Source organism: Scyliorhinus torazame, chromosome 5, assembly GCF_047496885.1.
Source record: "Scyliorhinus torazame isolate Kashiwa2021f chromosome 5, sScyTor2.1, whole genome shotgun sequence".
NCBI lineage: Eukaryota > Metazoa > Chordata > Chondrichthyes > Carcharhiniformes > Scyliorhinidae > Scyliorhinus > Scyliorhinus torazame.
The window spans coordinates 290,611,861-290,630,194 of NC_092711.1; the positions used below are offsets into that span (position 1 = coordinate 290,611,861).

The 18,334-nt window shown below is 44.1% G+C and overlaps 1 protein-coding gene across 4 annotated transcripts in view; it reads left to right on the top strand.

Moving 5' to 3' along the window:
- Nucleotides 1-796: 796 nt before the first annotated feature.
- Nucleotides 797-18,334, top strand: part of LOC140421200 (nuclear protein AMMECR1-like) — a 157,655-nt gene continuing 140,117 nt past the window's right edge. The window contains exon 1 of one of the 4 annotated variants that reach the window (XR_011946691.1): nt 797-1,112. Coding sequence is in view for 2 of the 4 variants with exons in the window: in XM_072505724.1 (XP_072361825.1) it covers nt 820-1,112 (293 nt within the window). In the remaining 2 variants the exon portion in view is untranslated. The remainder of the gene's footprint in view (nt 1,113-18,334) is intronic. The other 3 variants (XR_011946692.1, XM_072505724.1, XM_072505725.1) reach the window with 3 other exon arrangements.

An 18,334-nucleotide genomic window follows, 5' to 3' on the forward strand; every position in this document is an offset into this window, starting at 1 on the left:
CTTGTCTGTTTGTTTCACAATGTTTCCCCGCTGAACTGGTGGGCTGTTTACAAAAAAACTACCTTTTTGTTTTAAGACTGTGATGCCTCTTTCTCCCACTTCCAACACACCTGCATCCCGCCTTGCAGGACGCGGGAGTGAAGTCCGCTTTTTCATTCACACCATCATTGCAGACGGGCAGGATAATTCATCCCATCCATCCGATCCAGAGTCTGTATTCTGAGGCACTGGGGGTTGTACCGTAAACGATTCAGGACGATTCAGGGATTGTCTGTTTATACATGTATTCTTATTTCCACGGTTCTATCGGGAGGTTTAATCCGGCTGGCCCTTCCCTGCATAAAATAATTTAGTGCCTGTCTGGGTGTCATAATGCGGCTGTTCCCAGCTTCTGAGGCATGGCGGCCTGCTGAAGGCGCCGTCCTGAGTTTGGAACATTTTAAAACATCCGATTGTATATATCTCGATGATATAGTTTAAAAGTATTGCCGATCATATCACTGACGGGCTGTGGTAAATTGTCGGTGGCGAATTCCGGTGTGTGCGGGCTGTCAACTCGCGCCGAGTAGGCCGCGTTGCCACGGTGATGGCAGCAGAGCCGGTTCGATTGTTGTTCCTGACAGGACCTTGGTGCCCAGAGCGCGTGCGATTATGATCCAGTTTATTTTCTCTCTCTCTGTTTTTGTTTCCCTTCCCCTTGCAGGTCCTTCAGGCGCTCGCGCGCTCTCCGGCTCCGCCCCTGCCCCTTCCCCGCCCCGCCCACCCTCTACCCGGCCCGGCTCCGCCCCGCCCCCTCCCCCTCGCTAACCGCGGAGGAGTATGGGTAGAAAGCGGGGCTTCGCGGAAGCGCCGGTGGATTCCAAGATGGCGGCGGGGTGCTGTGGAGTGAAGAAGCAGAAACTGTCGAGCTGCTCGTCCTCTTCCACCTCCTCCAATAACTCCAACGAGAACCACTGCAAGGACGTGACCCGCACCAACGGCTTCAGCGGCTGCCCCGGTGGCAGGAACATGGTGGTGAACTCGGAGATGTGCTGCTTCTGCTTCGACGTCCTGTACTGCCATCTGTACGGATATCAGCCGCCCCGGAGCCCACGATTCACCAACGACCCATAGTAAGTACTCAAAACTCCCTGGCATGGCATCATCGGCCAGCCTGCCTCGATTTTTCTTTCAACTTTAGTTATTTGTGATTTAAGAAAAAACATGTCCAGCGGCGATCTGATTTTATTATTCATTTTTCCACCGGTCAGTTTCCCTAACAAGTCGAGATAAATCTAATTCTCTTCCTCACCCCCCTCATTTTCCAGAGGTTTTGTGTGTGAACTTCACAAACAAAGAAACAACAACGCAGGATCCTAGCAATCCGCCAAGTTTGTCAGGACACTGCGGAGCCGGTTTTGGAGCGCCTCTACAACTTTTTATTTTTCAGTCCCGAGTTGTGTTTTTTTTTTTGACTGCACACTTTAAGTTCACGCAGGTTTTGTCCGTGCTTTCTAAATAGTGGTTTGTTATTGATTGACTTTCTCCAGGATGTTTTGAGAAGCGAAGCTCTTTCCCTCTATTCTTCACCCCCCCCACCCCCCAAGTCGGAACTTATAGTTTCGAATAAGAAGTGAGTCCCATTATCGTCGGCTCTGCGATTTCCCTTTTTAAAAAAGAAACTGCTGAACTATTCTACTCTGATGGTGTTTATTCCTGGAGGGGAGTATGGTCTCATCAAGTTAATCGTTTTTACTTTTGTCAATATTACAAATCCAGCTTTAAGCAAATAAAGGGAAAAATGTAGAAGCGGTGGATTTCAATCTGACCGGCGTCGCCCAACAAGTCATTTTATCGAGAAACCAATGTTCTCTGCTACTGGTGTTAAACTAGGTTATGTTCCAAGAACTTTAATATCGAAGCTTTGATGTTCATGGCTAAAGGGATTGTTCTTTTAGTCACCCCAGCTGTTTTTCATGTTGGTTTTTTGAAAGATTTGGCAGTCCAATTTAGCTAGTCTGTTTGCACTTCTCACATAACGCTTGATTTGTGCGTTCAGATTTTAACGAACGTGGCAACAACTATCCTAAAGCTACGAATTGCCCAATTTAGATTTAGAGCATTAAGGATGTGCTGTTTTGAAGTGATTTAATTTTAATCTCATTGCAATTGTGGCATTGTTAGTGACCATTTTTATTTCAACAGTGTGAAACTCGTGAGAGGATCAGGTGTATAGTTTAAAGCAGCAAAATGCATGTTAAAAAAATTGCAGCTTTCGTGAAGTAACCAAGTTGAAAAGGTTATTGATTGGTACTGTCAAATGAATGGGCACTTGCTATGTAGTTGGCATTCTACTGTAAAAAGAATGGGCACTTGCTATGTTGTGGCATTCAGAAGGGATTTGAAAATACTTATTGGATGCTGAATGTAATATGCTGGAGTTGGAGTGTCTTTGGTCATTACGGTTTTGTTAGAAGATTTTGTGAATAGATGTAAGCTCTCTAATTTTTGGGAGGGTTCAACAAGTATTGTTTCCCTATATTTTACACTAAAATCAAGTCTAGAATTTTAATTCCAAAGTGGATGTTTTTTGATGCGACCTACAATTTTCCAAAGTGTTTTTCTCCGCATCACCCCAACGGTTGATTGTGCTGGAGTTGTTATCCTGAAATCACTCCCATATCCTTTTCATAACAAGCTGCTTTCAATACTAACTATAGGTTGAGTTGTGTCACGTATGCTCAGTCCTGGAAACACTCTAATTTCACCAACCGAGGAAACTGCTCACCCAATTATCAAGAGTAAGCTATTTTAATAAAATGTTTTGAGGGGAAGTGAGAAGAATAATAATGCACAAGTTATCAAATGGAACTTAAAATTACAATATATCAAGTGGTTGCTGTGTTGTAAAAGTTCATGTAAATGTGAAGTTCACTTTTCAGGGCTACTGATCCAGGATCAGCACTTGCCAAATATTTATAGTGCACAAAATGTGGAGTTATATCTACCAGAATTGTTTTAAAAATTCAGTCATCTGTCTTGAGTGTTACTGGCAAGGCCAGTATTTGTTGCCTTGAACTAAGTGGCTTTGCCACTCAGAGGGCAGTTAAGAGTCGGTCACATTGTTGTTGATCTGGAGTCACATGTAGCCCAAACCAGGTAAGGATGACAGATTTCGAGGGCAGCACGGTGGCACAGTGGGTTAGCCCTGATGCCTCACGGCGCCGAGGTCCCAGGTTCGATCCTGGCTCTGGGTTGCTGTCCGTGTGGAGTTTGCACATTCTCCCCGTGTTTGCGTGAGTTTCGTCCTCACAACCCAAATATGTGCAGGCTAGGTGGATTGGACTCGCTAAATTGCCCCTTAATTGGAAAAAAAAATGAATTGGGTAAGGATGACAGATTTCTTTCCCACAAGGATATTAGTGGCAATCGATGATAGTTTCATGGTCACCTTTGCCGAAACTAGCTTTCAATTCTAGACTTGTTAATTACAGTTAAATTCCGCCAACTGCCATGCCCTCAGTGTCTGCCTGTGTTTCTGGGTTACTAGTCCAATGATATTGCTACTACCACACCATTTCCCCCTTACATTGAAACTTGCCATCTTGTCAAGTGCATTGAATGAAAGAAAATGTCTTATACAGGGATCTAACCAGTGTAAAACATAACTAGAGATTGACAGAAAAATCTGAATTGGGGCAATGACCGTTCTTTAAGGAAGAAATGCTTTTAGTCCAGGCTAGGTATGCTCAAACAGGGTGAGAAATTTAAGGGAGCCAAAACAGGGCTTCTTGGATGACGAGGGAGATGAAAGAAAAACAAGGTGTATGATGCATGTCAGGTGAGTTCTTAAAGTGAAAATTGTCAAATGCAGTAAGCACGGTAGCATAGTGGTTAGCAACGTTGCTTCACAGCTCGATTCCCGGCTTGGATCACTGTCTGTGCGGACTCTGCATGGTCTCCCCGTGTCTGCGTGGGTTTCCTCCAGTCCAAAGAAGTGCGGATGGATTGGCCATGCTAAATTGCCCTTAGTGTCCAAAAAGGTTAAGTGGTGGTTACTGGGATAGGATAAATATGTGGGCTTGAGTAGGGAGCTCTTTGTAAGGGCTGGTGCATACTCAATGGGCCGAATGGCCTCCTTCTGCACTGTAAAATTCTGTGAAGGTTGTGTGGGTGAGTGAAGAGGAAAATCAGACTGGTAAAGAGAGAATATGAGAATTGAATGGCAGCTCACAGAAGGAAACCTAATAATCCCATACCAGCATTTACTGGTAAGATATGAACCAGGTTTTATTGTGGACAAAGCAAGTGGTATATGTTTATAGGTGGCAGGCAAGGCTAAAATACTTAATGAGTACTTCTTAAGATCAGAAAAAGTGGAAGATTGAATTTTAAAGATCCTTGAGATGATGCAATTTGGCAGAAGATATGGGGGTTAATCGCACAATTCTAGTGATAGTAACTATAAAAACAGGGAGGTTATGGTGCGCCGACATTAGGCCTCAATTAATTATTGCTTCCAGTTTTGGTCAAAAATGTGAAGCTCCAAGAGAGTACAGAGATTTGCCAGGATGACTCCAGGAATTGAGGGGGGGGGTTTCAGTGGCAAGGTTAGTTTGAAAAGATTATACTTGGAGCAAAAAGAATTTAAATGATTTGATAGAGGGCGCAAAATTATAACAAAGAACAAAGAAATGTACAGCACAGGAACAGGCCCTTCGGCCCTCCAAGCCCGTGCCGACCATGCTGCCCGACTAAACTACAATCTTCTACACTTCCTGGGTCCGTATCCCTCTATTCCCATCCTATTCATGGATTTGTCAAGATGCCCCTTAAATGTCACTATCGTCCCTGCTTCCACCACCTCCTCCAGTAGCGAGTTCCAGGTAGTTCCACTACCCTCTGTGTAAAAAAACTTGCCTCGTACATCTACTCTAAACCTTGCCCCTCTCTCCTTAAACCTATGCCCCCTAGTAATTGACCCCTCTACCCTGGGGAACAGCCTCTGACTATCCACTCTGTCTATGCCCCTCATAATTTTGTAGACCTCTATCAGGTCTCCCCTCAACCTCCTTCGTTCCAGTGAGAACAAACCGAGTTTATTCAACCGCTCCTCATAGCTAATGCCCTCCATACCAGGCAACATTCTGGTAAATCTCTTCTGCACCCTCTCTAAAGCCTCCACATCCTTCTGGTAGTGTGGCGACCAGAATTGAACACTATACTCCAAGTGTGGCCTAACTAAGGTTCTATACAGCTGCAACATGACTTGCCAATTCTTATACTCAATGCCCCGGCCAATGAAGGCAAGTATGCCTTCTTGACTACCTTCTCCACCTGTGTTGCCCCTTTCAATGACCTGTGGACCTGTACTCCTAGATCTCTTTGACTTTCAATACTCTTGAGGGTTCTACCATTCACTGTATGTCCCCTACCTGCATTAGACCTTCCAAAATGCATTACCTCACATTTGTCCGGATTAAACTCCATCTGCCATCTCTCCGCCCAAGTCGCCAAACAATCTAAATCCTGCTGTATCCTCTGACAGTCCTCATCGCTATCCGCAATTCCACCAACCTTTGTGTCGTCTGCAAACTTACTAATCAGACCAGTTACATTTTCCTCCAAATCATTTATATATACTACAAAGAGCAAAGGTCCCAGCACTGATCCCTGTGGAACACCACTGGTCTCAGCCCTCCAATTAGAAAAGCATCCTTCCATTGCTACTCTCTGCCTTCTATGACCTAGCCAGTTCTGTATCCACCTTGGGTAACGGGTAGACAAAAAAATCTTCCTATTAGAGGGGGCATGGGGGCTAGGAGACCTAGATTTAAAATTTTGGGCAAGTGATGTGGGGGAATGTGAAGAATATTCGTGCACTATTGGAGTGGTAATGATTTGGACCTTGATGCACATGCGGTTGGTGGATTTGGAAATGATCAATGATTTTAGAGGAAATTGCATGCGCACTTAAAGGAAATTGAATTGCAGGACTACGGACTGTTGTGTGGTTAGCTGGCAAGGATTTGGTGGGCCAAATGGCTGCCCCCTGTGCTGTAAATGACTCTTATGACTGAGTAGAATTGGTACGAACTGAATACAAAACTAGAGCCGTTTGATGACTTAATGAAAGCTATGGAGAAAATGTGCCACTGATGAGAATGTTCTTCAGTTTTGGTGGTGGTGATTAAAGTTTCTCAATATATGCACCAGGGATTGGAAACGCAAATCAACAGAGCACAATAGACATGATTACATCAGTGGTGTAGCACATTACATTGGAGGAATGGAAGACTGGAAAATTGGCTCCAGATTTGGCACAAGTCCTGGGCAACATTCAGGATTGGGCCGATAAGTGGTATGCAACATTCGTGCATAACAGTGACAACCACCAGCAAGGAGTCTAGTCATTACCACATTAACATTCAATGACATTACCATCGTTAAATTCTCCCACCACTGGCATCTTAATCCTAAGGTTTTCTATAAGCATATAAATAATAAAATGGTGGTGGAAGAAAGGGTAGGGCCGATTAGGGATTGAAAAATGACTTGCAGTGGAGGCAGGAGAAATAACAGGGGTATTAATGAGTGCCTTGCTACCCAGGCTAAGGTGTGAGAAAAGCTAACTTGTACGCTTGAGGAATTTATAGTTGAAAGGGGGATGTGTTAGAAAGGCTGTCTTATCTTAAAATAGACCAGGTACCAGGACCTGATAAGATACATCCAAGGGTACTGGGGAAAGTAAGAGTGGAAATTGCAGAGGCGCTAGTGATAATCCTCTGAATCTTCCTTAGAAAACAGGGGTAGTGCCAGAGGAGGACAGGAGAATTATGAATATTATACCCTTGTTCAAAAAGCTGTGCAAGGATAAAGCCGGCAATTACAGGCCCGTCAGTTTAACTTTAGTGGTAAGGAAACTCTGGACAAAATCTAAAGTCACCTAAACAACTGCAGGATCATTAAGGCAAGATACATAGACTCATTAAGGGAAAATCATATTTAACTAATTTGTGGAGCTTTTTTGAAGAGGTAACAAGGTTGATGAGGGCAACACCATTGATGTGGTGTAAATAGATTTTCAAAAAGCATTTCATACAGTGCCACACAAAGTGAGCAAAGTTGTAGCTCGTGGAATAAAAGGGGAGGTAGGCACTTGAATACAAAATTGATTGAGTGACAGGAAACATAAGTGATAAATGAACATAGGAAAAGTAGTAGGCCATTCAGCCCGTTAGGCTTGTCCCCCCTTTCAGTGAGATCATGGACCCTTAATGACTAGACTGGTGTTCAGGGCATAATTTCAAAATCTTCAGATAAGATTGGAAACATTTTCAACTGTGAGGAAGGTGGATAGTTTTGAGCTACAAAAGGACAAAGACATGTTGGTGGATTGGGAAAACAAGTGGCAGATGAAGTTAAAATGCAGAAAAGTGTGAGGTGCTTCATTTCGGCTGGGAGAACACTAAATAGGGTGGAGGAACAGAGGGACCCTGGTGTACGTGCACATAAGTCATTGAAGGTGGTAGGGCATGTTGAGAGAGCAGTTAATAAAGCATATGGTATTGTAAGCTTTATTAATAGGGCCATCAATTACAAGAGTAAGGAGGCCAAGTTGAACTTGTATTAGACACTTGTTAGGCCTCATCTAGAGTACTGCATCCAGGCTTGGGCACCATACTCGAGGAAGGATGTGAAGCAATGAAGAGAGTACAGAGGAAATTGACAAGAATAATTCCAGGGGTGCAGACCTGTAGCTATAAGGAAAGATAGAGGTTGGGACTGTTTTCAGGAGGAAAGAAGGCTGAGAGCAGACTTGATAGAGGTATTCAACATGCTGAGGGTCTTGGAATAGTTGGAAAAGTTTCCTAGTCAAGAGCAAGTGCACAGATTCCAAATAATTGGCGAAGGAGTAAAAGTGATGAGGAAAAATGTTTTGCTAGTTGTCATTTGGAATGAACTTCCTGAGGGGGAGGTGGAGGCACGTCGATCGAAACATTCAGAAAGTACTTTCTATCTGGAAAGAAAATGTGCAAGGTTATGGGGATAAGACGGGTGGGGTGGCATTAGGTAGAATGCTCTTTCAAGAGAGCCAGTGCAGACCCGATGGGCTGAATTCCCTCCTACACTGTAAGATTCTGTGGGAATGGGTGTGGTACCAAATACTACAACTAGAAGAGCAGGTCAGCTAGGTGCTTTGCTGTGTGACTCCTCTCCTGACTCCCTAGTACCTTTACTTCCTACAAGTTGAAATGTGATAGGAAGCAAAGCAGGCCACTTGATCAACCTCCCATCCCCCACCACAAACATTTGCTCACTGGAACAGCAAGGCTTCAGTGTGTCCAACATACAAGACGCACTGTAGCATTTGGGTGGGTTTTCTTCTCTGCATCCTCTTACCACTGCCCCTAGAAGGGCAGCAGGTGCATGGGAGGACCACCACCTGCAACTTCAAGTTGCATACCATCCTGACTTGGAAATATGTCCCTTGGTCAATATCCTACCTAATAGCACTGTGAAAGTATCTTCACAGTCTGTAGGCGTTCAAATAGGTAACTTATTGCTGCTGTCTTGTGGGCAATAAATGCTGGCCTTGCCGGCGATGCCCACATCCTGTGAAGTAATTTAAAAACAAAAAGAATCACCCCAACACACAGCAATGTTGAATACTTAATGTATTGGATTTATTATCAAATTTTAGGAAAAGATTTATACTGTGTAAAACGTTGTGGCTTGGAGTTTTTTACTGGCTTGTACTGATATTTACAGTGCAATTCGTCAGAAATCTGCTAAACCAGGGCAAAAGATCAAATAAATTTGGGCATGTTCTGTCCAGTGTAAATAGAGTTTCTGGTTTTTAAAAAAAACATGCTGGAGACTGACCATGCCACCAGATCAAATTAATCACCATGGTGAATTTCCACTAATTGCATCTGTTTACTTAGAGGCCCTTAAAATTAAACTATCTTTCAGGTGCACACACTAATATACACCAAGGTTTCAATTTTGAAAATATACTTACAAAAAACCTGACTTTGAACCAATGTAAATTGTATAATGGTCTTTGTATAATGGTCTGTCTGGTTTCAAAAGTTATTTTTAAAATCTAGTTACTCAGGTGATGGATTAGACACTTTTTGGTTTGAAAGAAATTGTTATTTGTTTTTCATTTTCAGCAGTAATAATTGCTTCAGGTTGCCATTTTTAATAGCAAGGAACATTTTAAATGCAATTTTAAAATTAAGTTCTAAAATGCTGCCTAGGTATGTTGGTTCATTTAAAGTTCACTTTCTAAACCTAGTACAATTTGCACCTGGGGCACTGACTGTTTCCACAGTGGAAACACTGCACCTGTATGCAGCTTCCATAACGGAGTATTCGTATTGACTAGAACGTATGCTCTTGGCAAGATATTGTATTTTTCAAAACATGCATTGAACTTGTGAAATGGCTTGTCAGAACATTTCACAATCCTTAATATGGCTTTGGGTTGACCAGTACCCCTCCAGGTGTACTGAAGTTATTCCATTCTACCTGACTGGATAATGTTCTATTGCATATTCTGTTAATTCCAATTAAAACTTATTAAATTCCTGCTCGCTAAAATGGAAAACTTTAGTTTGGACTTTAACTAAATCCTGTTTCCAAGCTCTCTGGCTAGCAGCTTCAAGTACCAGTTACTGGTGCTGAATGCAATTGAGTCACGACGGGTAGTCAATAGTAATATAGGAAATTACAGTATAGAAGCCAACTACCTACAATACTTCCAAATTTTGTAGGCCGATTCGTGTGGTGTTTATACCGCTTAAAATAGTGTACTCTGTTAGAATATGCTTGTTGTCATGCACACCTCCATGTTTTCATAGTTGCAGCCTTAATTTTTGTGGTCAAAATAACAATGCATTCTGCAGTTAGTTCACTTGTGACATTAGTACTTTAAAGTGGAAGTATTGTTGGGAAAAGTTCATACCTGAGAATTGTGGCAAGTCGTTGTGTGGGTCTCTTTTTGGATTTAGTCTCTTTACTCCAGCATATTTTGGTTTAACACATTAAATCTATAATAATGTATTTGACTATGTCACTGTAAGCGATGATGACCAAAAGTACCTATGTTCCACTGAACTAGCTTTTGGAATTGTAAAATTGCATATTGATTGTCGAACTAGACGCGATTGTCATTTTTTAAAAAGAAAATATTTCCAATTTCCGTGAATGGTGGATGTGATTTTTTTTAACCCCAGATTTAACCTTCCCACCAGATTGTGTTTAGCCACATGCTCTCATTCTCATCTTGTGTGTTTTGATCAGCAAAAGTAGGTCTACGTTGAATATTCTCCTGTTATCTCCAGTTATAAGCAAAGATACACAAATAATGCTTTTCCTTTTTAATTAAGTGTTTGGGTTTCCTCAACTCTGTCTATTTTTGCTCTGAAATAAACGCTATTCTTGTCAACCAGAGGAGACAGCAATGAGAGCCTGAGCATGTACAAGCACAGAAAAAGCTTGAGTTTTAAGTCATAGTGATTCATTTGTGTCAGATTAGGTGGGAAATGGGCAGATGGCCAGACATGGAGTTTTGTTTGTAGAGAAATGACACGTATTACTTGATGTGTATGCACTTTTCCCCCAGTAGGTTCTGGCAAATGCTCATGTTGGTTGGACAGATTTATCCAGGTTTGACAAGCCAGGAGTTTACCAAATTACAGCATACAAATGATTGGTTAAAAACAATGATGCTATTTTGATAAAGAATATTGTTTCAATTTGGTTAACAGCTGGGTGTCAACTCAAGAACAGGTCAGATGTTGAGGGCTGAAAGAGTTTATACTTGTCTTTCCTTCACTCATTGGTTGCCTGTCACTGGCAAGGCCAGCATTTATTGTTTTTGATGATAATGGTGAACTATATTCTTATACCGCTGTCTGTTCTGTGGGTATACTCAATGCTGTAAGATATGGAGTTCCAGGATTTTGATTCAGTGATGATATTTCCTAGTCTCCGTAATGTGTGACTTTGAGAGGAATCTGGAGGTGGTGGTGTTCCCATACCCCTTGCTGCCTTTGTCTTATGGGCAGCAAACTTGATGGAGCTGCTGAAAAAGCATTGACGGGTAGTTGCAGAGTATTGTTACGACACCCTGGGTGAGTGCGTGGTCAATTCTAGTCCCACAGGCCCTGGGGACTCAACACACGTGAATTAACCAATTATTCTTATCATGTTTTTTTTTTTAGATCTTTGGCCCTCGACTGCTCCAATGTCTTGTAGACACAAGGGTCGAAATTCTCTGGTATTGGCGCGATGTCCGCCGACTGGCGCCCAAAATGGCGCAAATCAGTCGGGCATCGTGCCGTCCCAAAGGTGCGGAATGCTCTGCATCGTTGGGGGCTGAGCCCCAACCTTAAGGGGCTAGGCCCGCGCCGGACAAACTTCCGCCCCGCCAGCTGGCAGAAAAGGCCTTTGGTGCCCCACCAGCTGGCGCGGAAATGACATCTCCTGGCGGCGCATGCGCGGGAGCGTCAGCGGTTCCCGCGCATGCGCAGTGGAGGGAGTCTCTTCTGCCTCCGCCATGGTGGAGACCGTGACGAAGGCAGAAGGGAAAGAGTGCCCCCACGGCACAGACCCGCCCGCGGATCGGTGGGCCCCGGAACATCAGCACAGACTATTACCTGTGATGCGGGAATTTAAAGTAGCTGATTAGCTGTCCACCATGTCCATCAAGTCGAGTCATCATTGGGGCAGACCAAACAGCACATTTTACTGGGGGGGTTCCTTGTTTCTAAAGTTAAAGGTGTACTCCATCTTAATTGTCCAGAACAACCCAAAACAATCACACAGACAAAACATCACAATCAAAGAAAAAGGGAAGTCATCACACAACACCTAATTGACTTACTAAAAACTAACCTATAACACCCTAATAACTGACAGTGACTAACTCCTTTAAAAAGGAAATATATGGTTGCCATCTCGGACCCCTGCCCCATGGTGAACTTGACCTTCTCCAAATGCAGAAATGACATCAAGTCACCCAGCCAAGCAGAGGCACTAGGTGGAGTGGGAGACCTCCGCACAAGCAAAATGCGCCTCCGGGTTCTCAACGATGCAAAGGCAAGGACATCCGCCTTTACCCCAGACTGTATCATCAGCTAGTCCCAACACCTCGAATATGGCCACCAGTGGACACTGATCCAAATCTACAAGGGAGTGTCTCCGATATGGTGTAAAGGATGAGGCCCAAATGCCTACCAGTTTGGGACAGGACTTGATTGTATGCCTGTGCTTCTCCTGCCTAAGAGAACAACACTCAAACTTATCCTCAACAGCAGGAGAGAACCCGCTCGACATTGCTCTGGACAAGAAACCTTAAACTGAATCAGGCTCAGCCGAGCACATCAAGGCTTGGTGTTGACCCCATGGAGGGGCCTCACTCCACACCACTCCATTAAGAATGGGACCCAATTCACCCTTCCATTTAACCCTCGCACCCCTCAAGGGAGAAGAATCCATTGAAAAGATATGATCATATATATCTGAAATAGACCCCGCCCCATCAGGACTAGCCAGAGGTGGAATTTTCTTCATCAAGGAAGAGGGTGGCACCAAAGGAAGGGCGGGGAAAGCTTCACATGAAAATTCATGAACTTGGAAATACCTAAAAAGACTGGGATTGTGCAGCTAGAATTTCTTGGCAATCTCCTTAAAACTGGCAAATTTCCCCTCCCGACAGGTCACCAAATTGCCCTTCACCTCCCAAGTTTTAAATGTAGAGTCCAAACCAGCAGGTAGGAAATGTGATTATTCCAAATGGGGACTAGTGAAGACCGGGAAAGGAGCTTGAAATAAAGCCTAGACTGCTTCCAAATTCTTATGGAGGAGATTCTAACGGGGGAAAGGCAATGGTGCAGTAAAATTAGTGCAGACGTGAGTTTCCATTTGTCCCCAAATGGTCCCGGGAACACTTGACCACAACAATATTGTTTGAATATTGACGATCCAGTAATAAAACAAAATTGGGCATGGCCAGGCCTCCCGACAATGGGGCAACACTGAAAGAAAAACCTCGGGAGCAGGGTCATTTTAACAGTTTTTTGTTATGACCCCTGGACTATAGCGCGGTCAGTTCCAGCCCCACTTGCTCCAGAGTCGCAACACAATTTAAAATTAATAAATATTGCTTGGAAAAATATCTGAATCCGTTGGCCCTTAGGTGCCTAATAACCACAGTCACCAGGTTAGTACATTTAAACAAGTTTATTATTAACTAACTATGCAGCAAATACAACTGGTTAACTATCATCTAATTCCTATCCCCCCCCCCCAATTTAAACTTACCCCACCCTCTGTGTGTGCACACACACAACAGCAAGGCGAAAAGGGGTGTAAAATAATAAGTAAAGTGAAAAGATAAAAGTTTCAGATGGTTGCTTCTAGCACACCTCCAAGGCTTTCTGTTCGAGATTTCTGTTTCCAGTCTATAATGGTTTTCAATCTGGAGTCAGCCATTTTCATCGAGAGATTAACCAAAAAGAACACAAGCAAAATGATTCACCAAACCAAGTCAAAAGGCTGGATAAAGAAAAATCTGCAGACACCATCAGCAGACTACCCCTCTCGCCAATTGCCCTTGAATATAACCACATCCAAATACAAATAGAAGCGAGGCAAACAAAAAAATTACTGAAACCCAACGTCTAACAAACCCAATCAAAGCAAGAACTCTAAGCTCACTATCTTAACTACTATAATGAGCTGCAGCGAACCCATCAAAACTGCTCCCATTAACTAACCCCTTAGCTAGCAGGGAGACTCCTGACTGGAGAAAGAAAAATAGATATAAACAAAAGACTAAAATCCTATTTACCTTGTGCACTGAAAGGAAACTAAATATTAACACCACAAACAAAACCCCAGTTCTAATCAAGAATAAGAAATTGAACCTGAGTCCATGGCGCTGTGAGGCAGCAGTGCTAACCACTGTGGCACCGTGCAGTGACGTTGAGCTCTGAGAGGCCTCTGATTCCGTTGACGAATCTTGGCTCCCAGCCACATTTTACTTGTTTTTCTTTTTGGGCATGTCAGTCATTAAAGACCTTTATTGCAATAACTATAATGGTTTCCAAGAATAAACTATCTGTGGCAACAAGAAAAGGGGCAGAAAGTACAGTACTCCAGTGTCTTCCCCCTACGTTACACCATCAGACGTCCTCGAGATACTTGAAATATTTCATATGGAGCATGAGAAGCTGCTTAATAAATGACTTTGGAATTGCTCTTTAGAAGGCAGTTAATTCTACAAGCTTCCAGGTGTTAATTCCAGCAATAGTATATGGTGAAGGAATAAGTCTGAAGCTTGTATTTTACTTAAGTAAGCTATCCTCCGAACAGCTCAGCATAGTCTCTGCTTCCCCACACCCAACTGTTCCAGCTGTGCCCATTTATTTTCTCATTATCTCAGCTCCTTCACTTGATTCGCAGGGGGGGCAGCATAGTGGTTAGCACAGTTGCTTTACAGCTCCAGGGTCACAGGTTCGATTCTGGCTTGGGTCACTGTCTATGCGGAGTCTGCATGTTCTCCCCGTGTCTGCGTGGGTTTCTTCTGGTTGCCTCTCACAGTCCAAAGATGTGCGGGTTAGGTGGATTGGCCATGCTGAATTGCCCTCCGTGTCCAAAAAGGTTAAGTTGGGTTACAGGGATAGGATGGAGGTGTGGGCTTGTGTAGGGTGCCCTTTCCAAGAGCCGGTGCAGACTCGAATGACCTCCTTCTGCACTAAAAATTCTATGATCTGCTCTGATGATGGCACTTTCCAAAATGGTCCTGCTGACGTGTCTTCATTCTTCCTTTTATTGCGGTTTCCCACATGGCTCCCAACCATGTCCAACCCATCTCCTGCACCTCTACTCTCACCCCTTCCCCTCCTTCCCAGAACCAGGATAGGGTTCCCCTTGACCTCACTTTTCATCCCACCAGCCTCCGTATTCAAAGAATCATCCTCCACCAACTTCTGCATGATGCCACCACCAAACACATCTTCCCCTCATTCCCTCTGTCAGCATTCCACGGGGACCGTTGACTCCTGGATATCCTGGTCCACTCCTCCATTACCCCAACAGCTCACCCCTCTTCCTGCGGTACCTTCCCATGCAATCGCAGGAAGTGCATCACCTGCTCTTTAGCTCCTCCTTGATCATTCATACACACCTGTCAATTTGATGTATTGCATTTGCTACGACATTGGAGAGACTGAATGCAGACTGGGTGACTGCTTTGCAAACACCTTTGGTCCATCCGCAAGCAGGACCCAGACGCTCCTGTCACTTGCCATTTCAACTCCCCATCCTGTTCTCGTGTCCTTCCTTGGCCTGCTGCAGTGTTTCAGTGAAGCCCAACGCAAACTGGAGGAAAAGCACCACTTCTTTCGATTCGGCACGTTGCAGCCTTCCAGATTTGACATTTTGAGTTCAGCAACTTCAGATTGTGAATTCCTCCGCCTCACCTGATTTTGATATCTTAACAATTTATTTTGATTTCTTCCATCAATCTGTTTTTGCCTCACCGTTGCCTCACCTCAAGCCACAAGGGCCATCTGTCCCCTATTCTAAGTTGTCCTTTGACACGCTGTTCTGCCATTAACACATTCTGATCTCTTAATGTGCTAGTATCAGCACACTTCTTAATCATTATCACCATCATTTACATCAACGACATCTTTGTCAATCTCCACCTATCACTTCCTCTCTATCCAGCCCCACTGCTCCACAACCGCCCCCACCCCCAGTATAAATCTCATTCTATTTCCAGTTCTCTCTAGCTTTGACAGAGTCATCCAGGTACGGTATGTTAGCTCTGTTCTCTCTCCACAGATGCTGTTAGACCTGTTAAGATTGTCCAGCATTTTCTGATTGTTTCAGATTCCAGCATCCGCAGTAATTTGCTTTTATATTCTTTCGGAGATTGAGCCAATGATCATCACCATTCTTTAACAATGTAATTTTCAAAGGATGCAATTGCTGGTACATAAAAGTGAGGAAGGAATGCTAATGACTTTAGCTAACCCAAATTATGTGATGAAAGATCACAGACTTAAAACGGTAACTCGGTTTTGCTGCACAGATGTCTGTCTGGCCTGCTGAATATTTCCAGCATTTTCTGTTTTTATTTTGGATTTCCAGTATCCACAGTATTCTGCTCTTTCAAATTGTATTATGTTGGTTGACGTGGTTTAGAGTCGTCATTTGTAAATGCAATATTATGTTACTTGTGTGACCTAGAGTTTCAGGGAAACCACAAGAGGCAGACAACATCTGTTTGGTAATAAATAACTAGAGTACAGGGAAGAAAAGCTGTAGTGCTGCTAGATAATGGTGATCACTGTATAATCAAGTGAGGCTAGAAATCGGAAGATAGAGCAGACAAACACGTGGCTAAACAGCTGGTGTAGGAGGGAGGGTTTCGGTTATCTGGACCACTGGGAGCTCTTCCGGGGCAGGTGTGACCTGTATAAGATGGACGGGTTGCATCTAAACCGGAGAGGCATAAATATCCTGGCCGCGAGATTTGCTAGTGTCACACGGGAGGGTTTAAACTAGTATGGCAGGGGGGTGGGCACGGGAGCAATAGGTCAGAAGGTGAGAGCGTTGAGGGAGAACTAGGGAATATGGACAGTGTGGCTCTGAGGCAGAGCAGACGGGGAGAAGTTGCTGAACACAGCGGGTCTGGTGGCCTGAAGTGCATATGTTTTAATGCAAGGAGCATTACGGGTAAGGCAGATGAACTTAGAGCTTGGATTACTACTTGGAACTATGATGTTGTTGCCATTACAGAGACCTGGTTGAGGGAAGGGCAGGATTGGCAGCTAAACGTTCCAGGATTTAGATGTTTCAGGCGGGATAGAGGGGGATGTAAAAGGGGAGGCGGAGTTGCGCTACTTGTTCAGGAGAGTATCACAGCTATACAGCGAGAGGACACCTCAGAGGGCAGTGAGGCTATATGGGTAGAGATCAGGAATAAGAAGGGTGCAGTCACAATGTTGGGGGTATACTACAGGCCTCCCAACAGCCAGCGGGAGATAGAGGAGCAGATAGGTAGACAGATTTTGGAAAAGAGTAAAAACAACAGGGTTGTGGTGATGGGAGACTTCAACTTCCCCAATATTGACTGGGACTCACTTAGTGCCAGGGGCTTAGACGGGGCAGAGTTTGTAAGGAGCATCCAGGAGGGCATCTTAAAACAATATGTAAACAGTCCAACTAGGGAAGAGGCGGTACTGGACCTGGTATTGGGGAATGAGCCCGGCCAGGTGGTAGATGTTTCAGTAGGGGAGCATTTCGGTAACAGTGACCACAATTCAGTAAGTTTTAAAGTACTGGTGGACAAGGATAAGAGTGGTCCGAGGATGAATGTGCTAAATTGGGGGAAGGCTAATTATAACAATATTAGGCGGGAACTGAAGAGCATAGATTGGGGGCGGATGTTTGAGGGCAAATCAACATCTGACATGTGGGAGGCTTTCAAGTGTCAGTTGATAGGAATACAGGACAGGCATGTTCCTGTGAGGAAGAAAGACAAATACGGCAATTTTCGGGAACCTTGGATGACGAATGATATTGTAGGCCTCGTCAAAAAGAAAAAGGAGGCATTTGTCAGGGCTAAAAGGCTGGGAACAGACGAAGCCTGTGTGGCATATAAGGAAAGTAGGAAGGAACTTAAGCAGGGAGTCAGGAGGGCTAGAAGGGGTCATGAAAAGTCATTGGCAAATAGGGTTAAGGAAAATCCCAAGGCTTTTTACACTTACATAAAAAGCAAGAGGGTAGCCAGGGAAAGGGTTGGCCCACTGAAGGATAGGCAAGGGAATCTATGTGTGGAGCCAGAGGAAATGGGCGAGGTACTAAATGAATACTTTGCATCAGTATTCACCAAAGAGAAGGAATTGGTAGATGTTGAGTCTGGAGAAGGGGGTGTAGATAGCCTGGGTCACATTGTGATCCAAAAAGACGAGGTGTTGGGCGTCTTAAAAAATATTAAGGTAGATAAGTCCCCAGGGCCGGATGGGATCTACCCCAGAATACTGAAGGAGGCTGGAGAGGAAATTGCTGAGGCCTTGACAGAAATCTTTGGATCCTCGCTGTCTTCAGGGGATGTCCCGGAGGACTGGAGAATAGCCAATGTTGTTCCTCTGTTTAAGAAGGGTGGCAGGGATAATCCCGGGAACTACAGGCCGGTGAGCCTTACTTCAGTGGTAGGGAAATTACTGGAGAGAATTCTTCGAGACAGGATCTACTCCCATTTGGAAGCAAATGGACGTATTAGTGAGAGGCAGCACGGTTTTGTGAAGGGGAGGTCGTGTCTCACTAA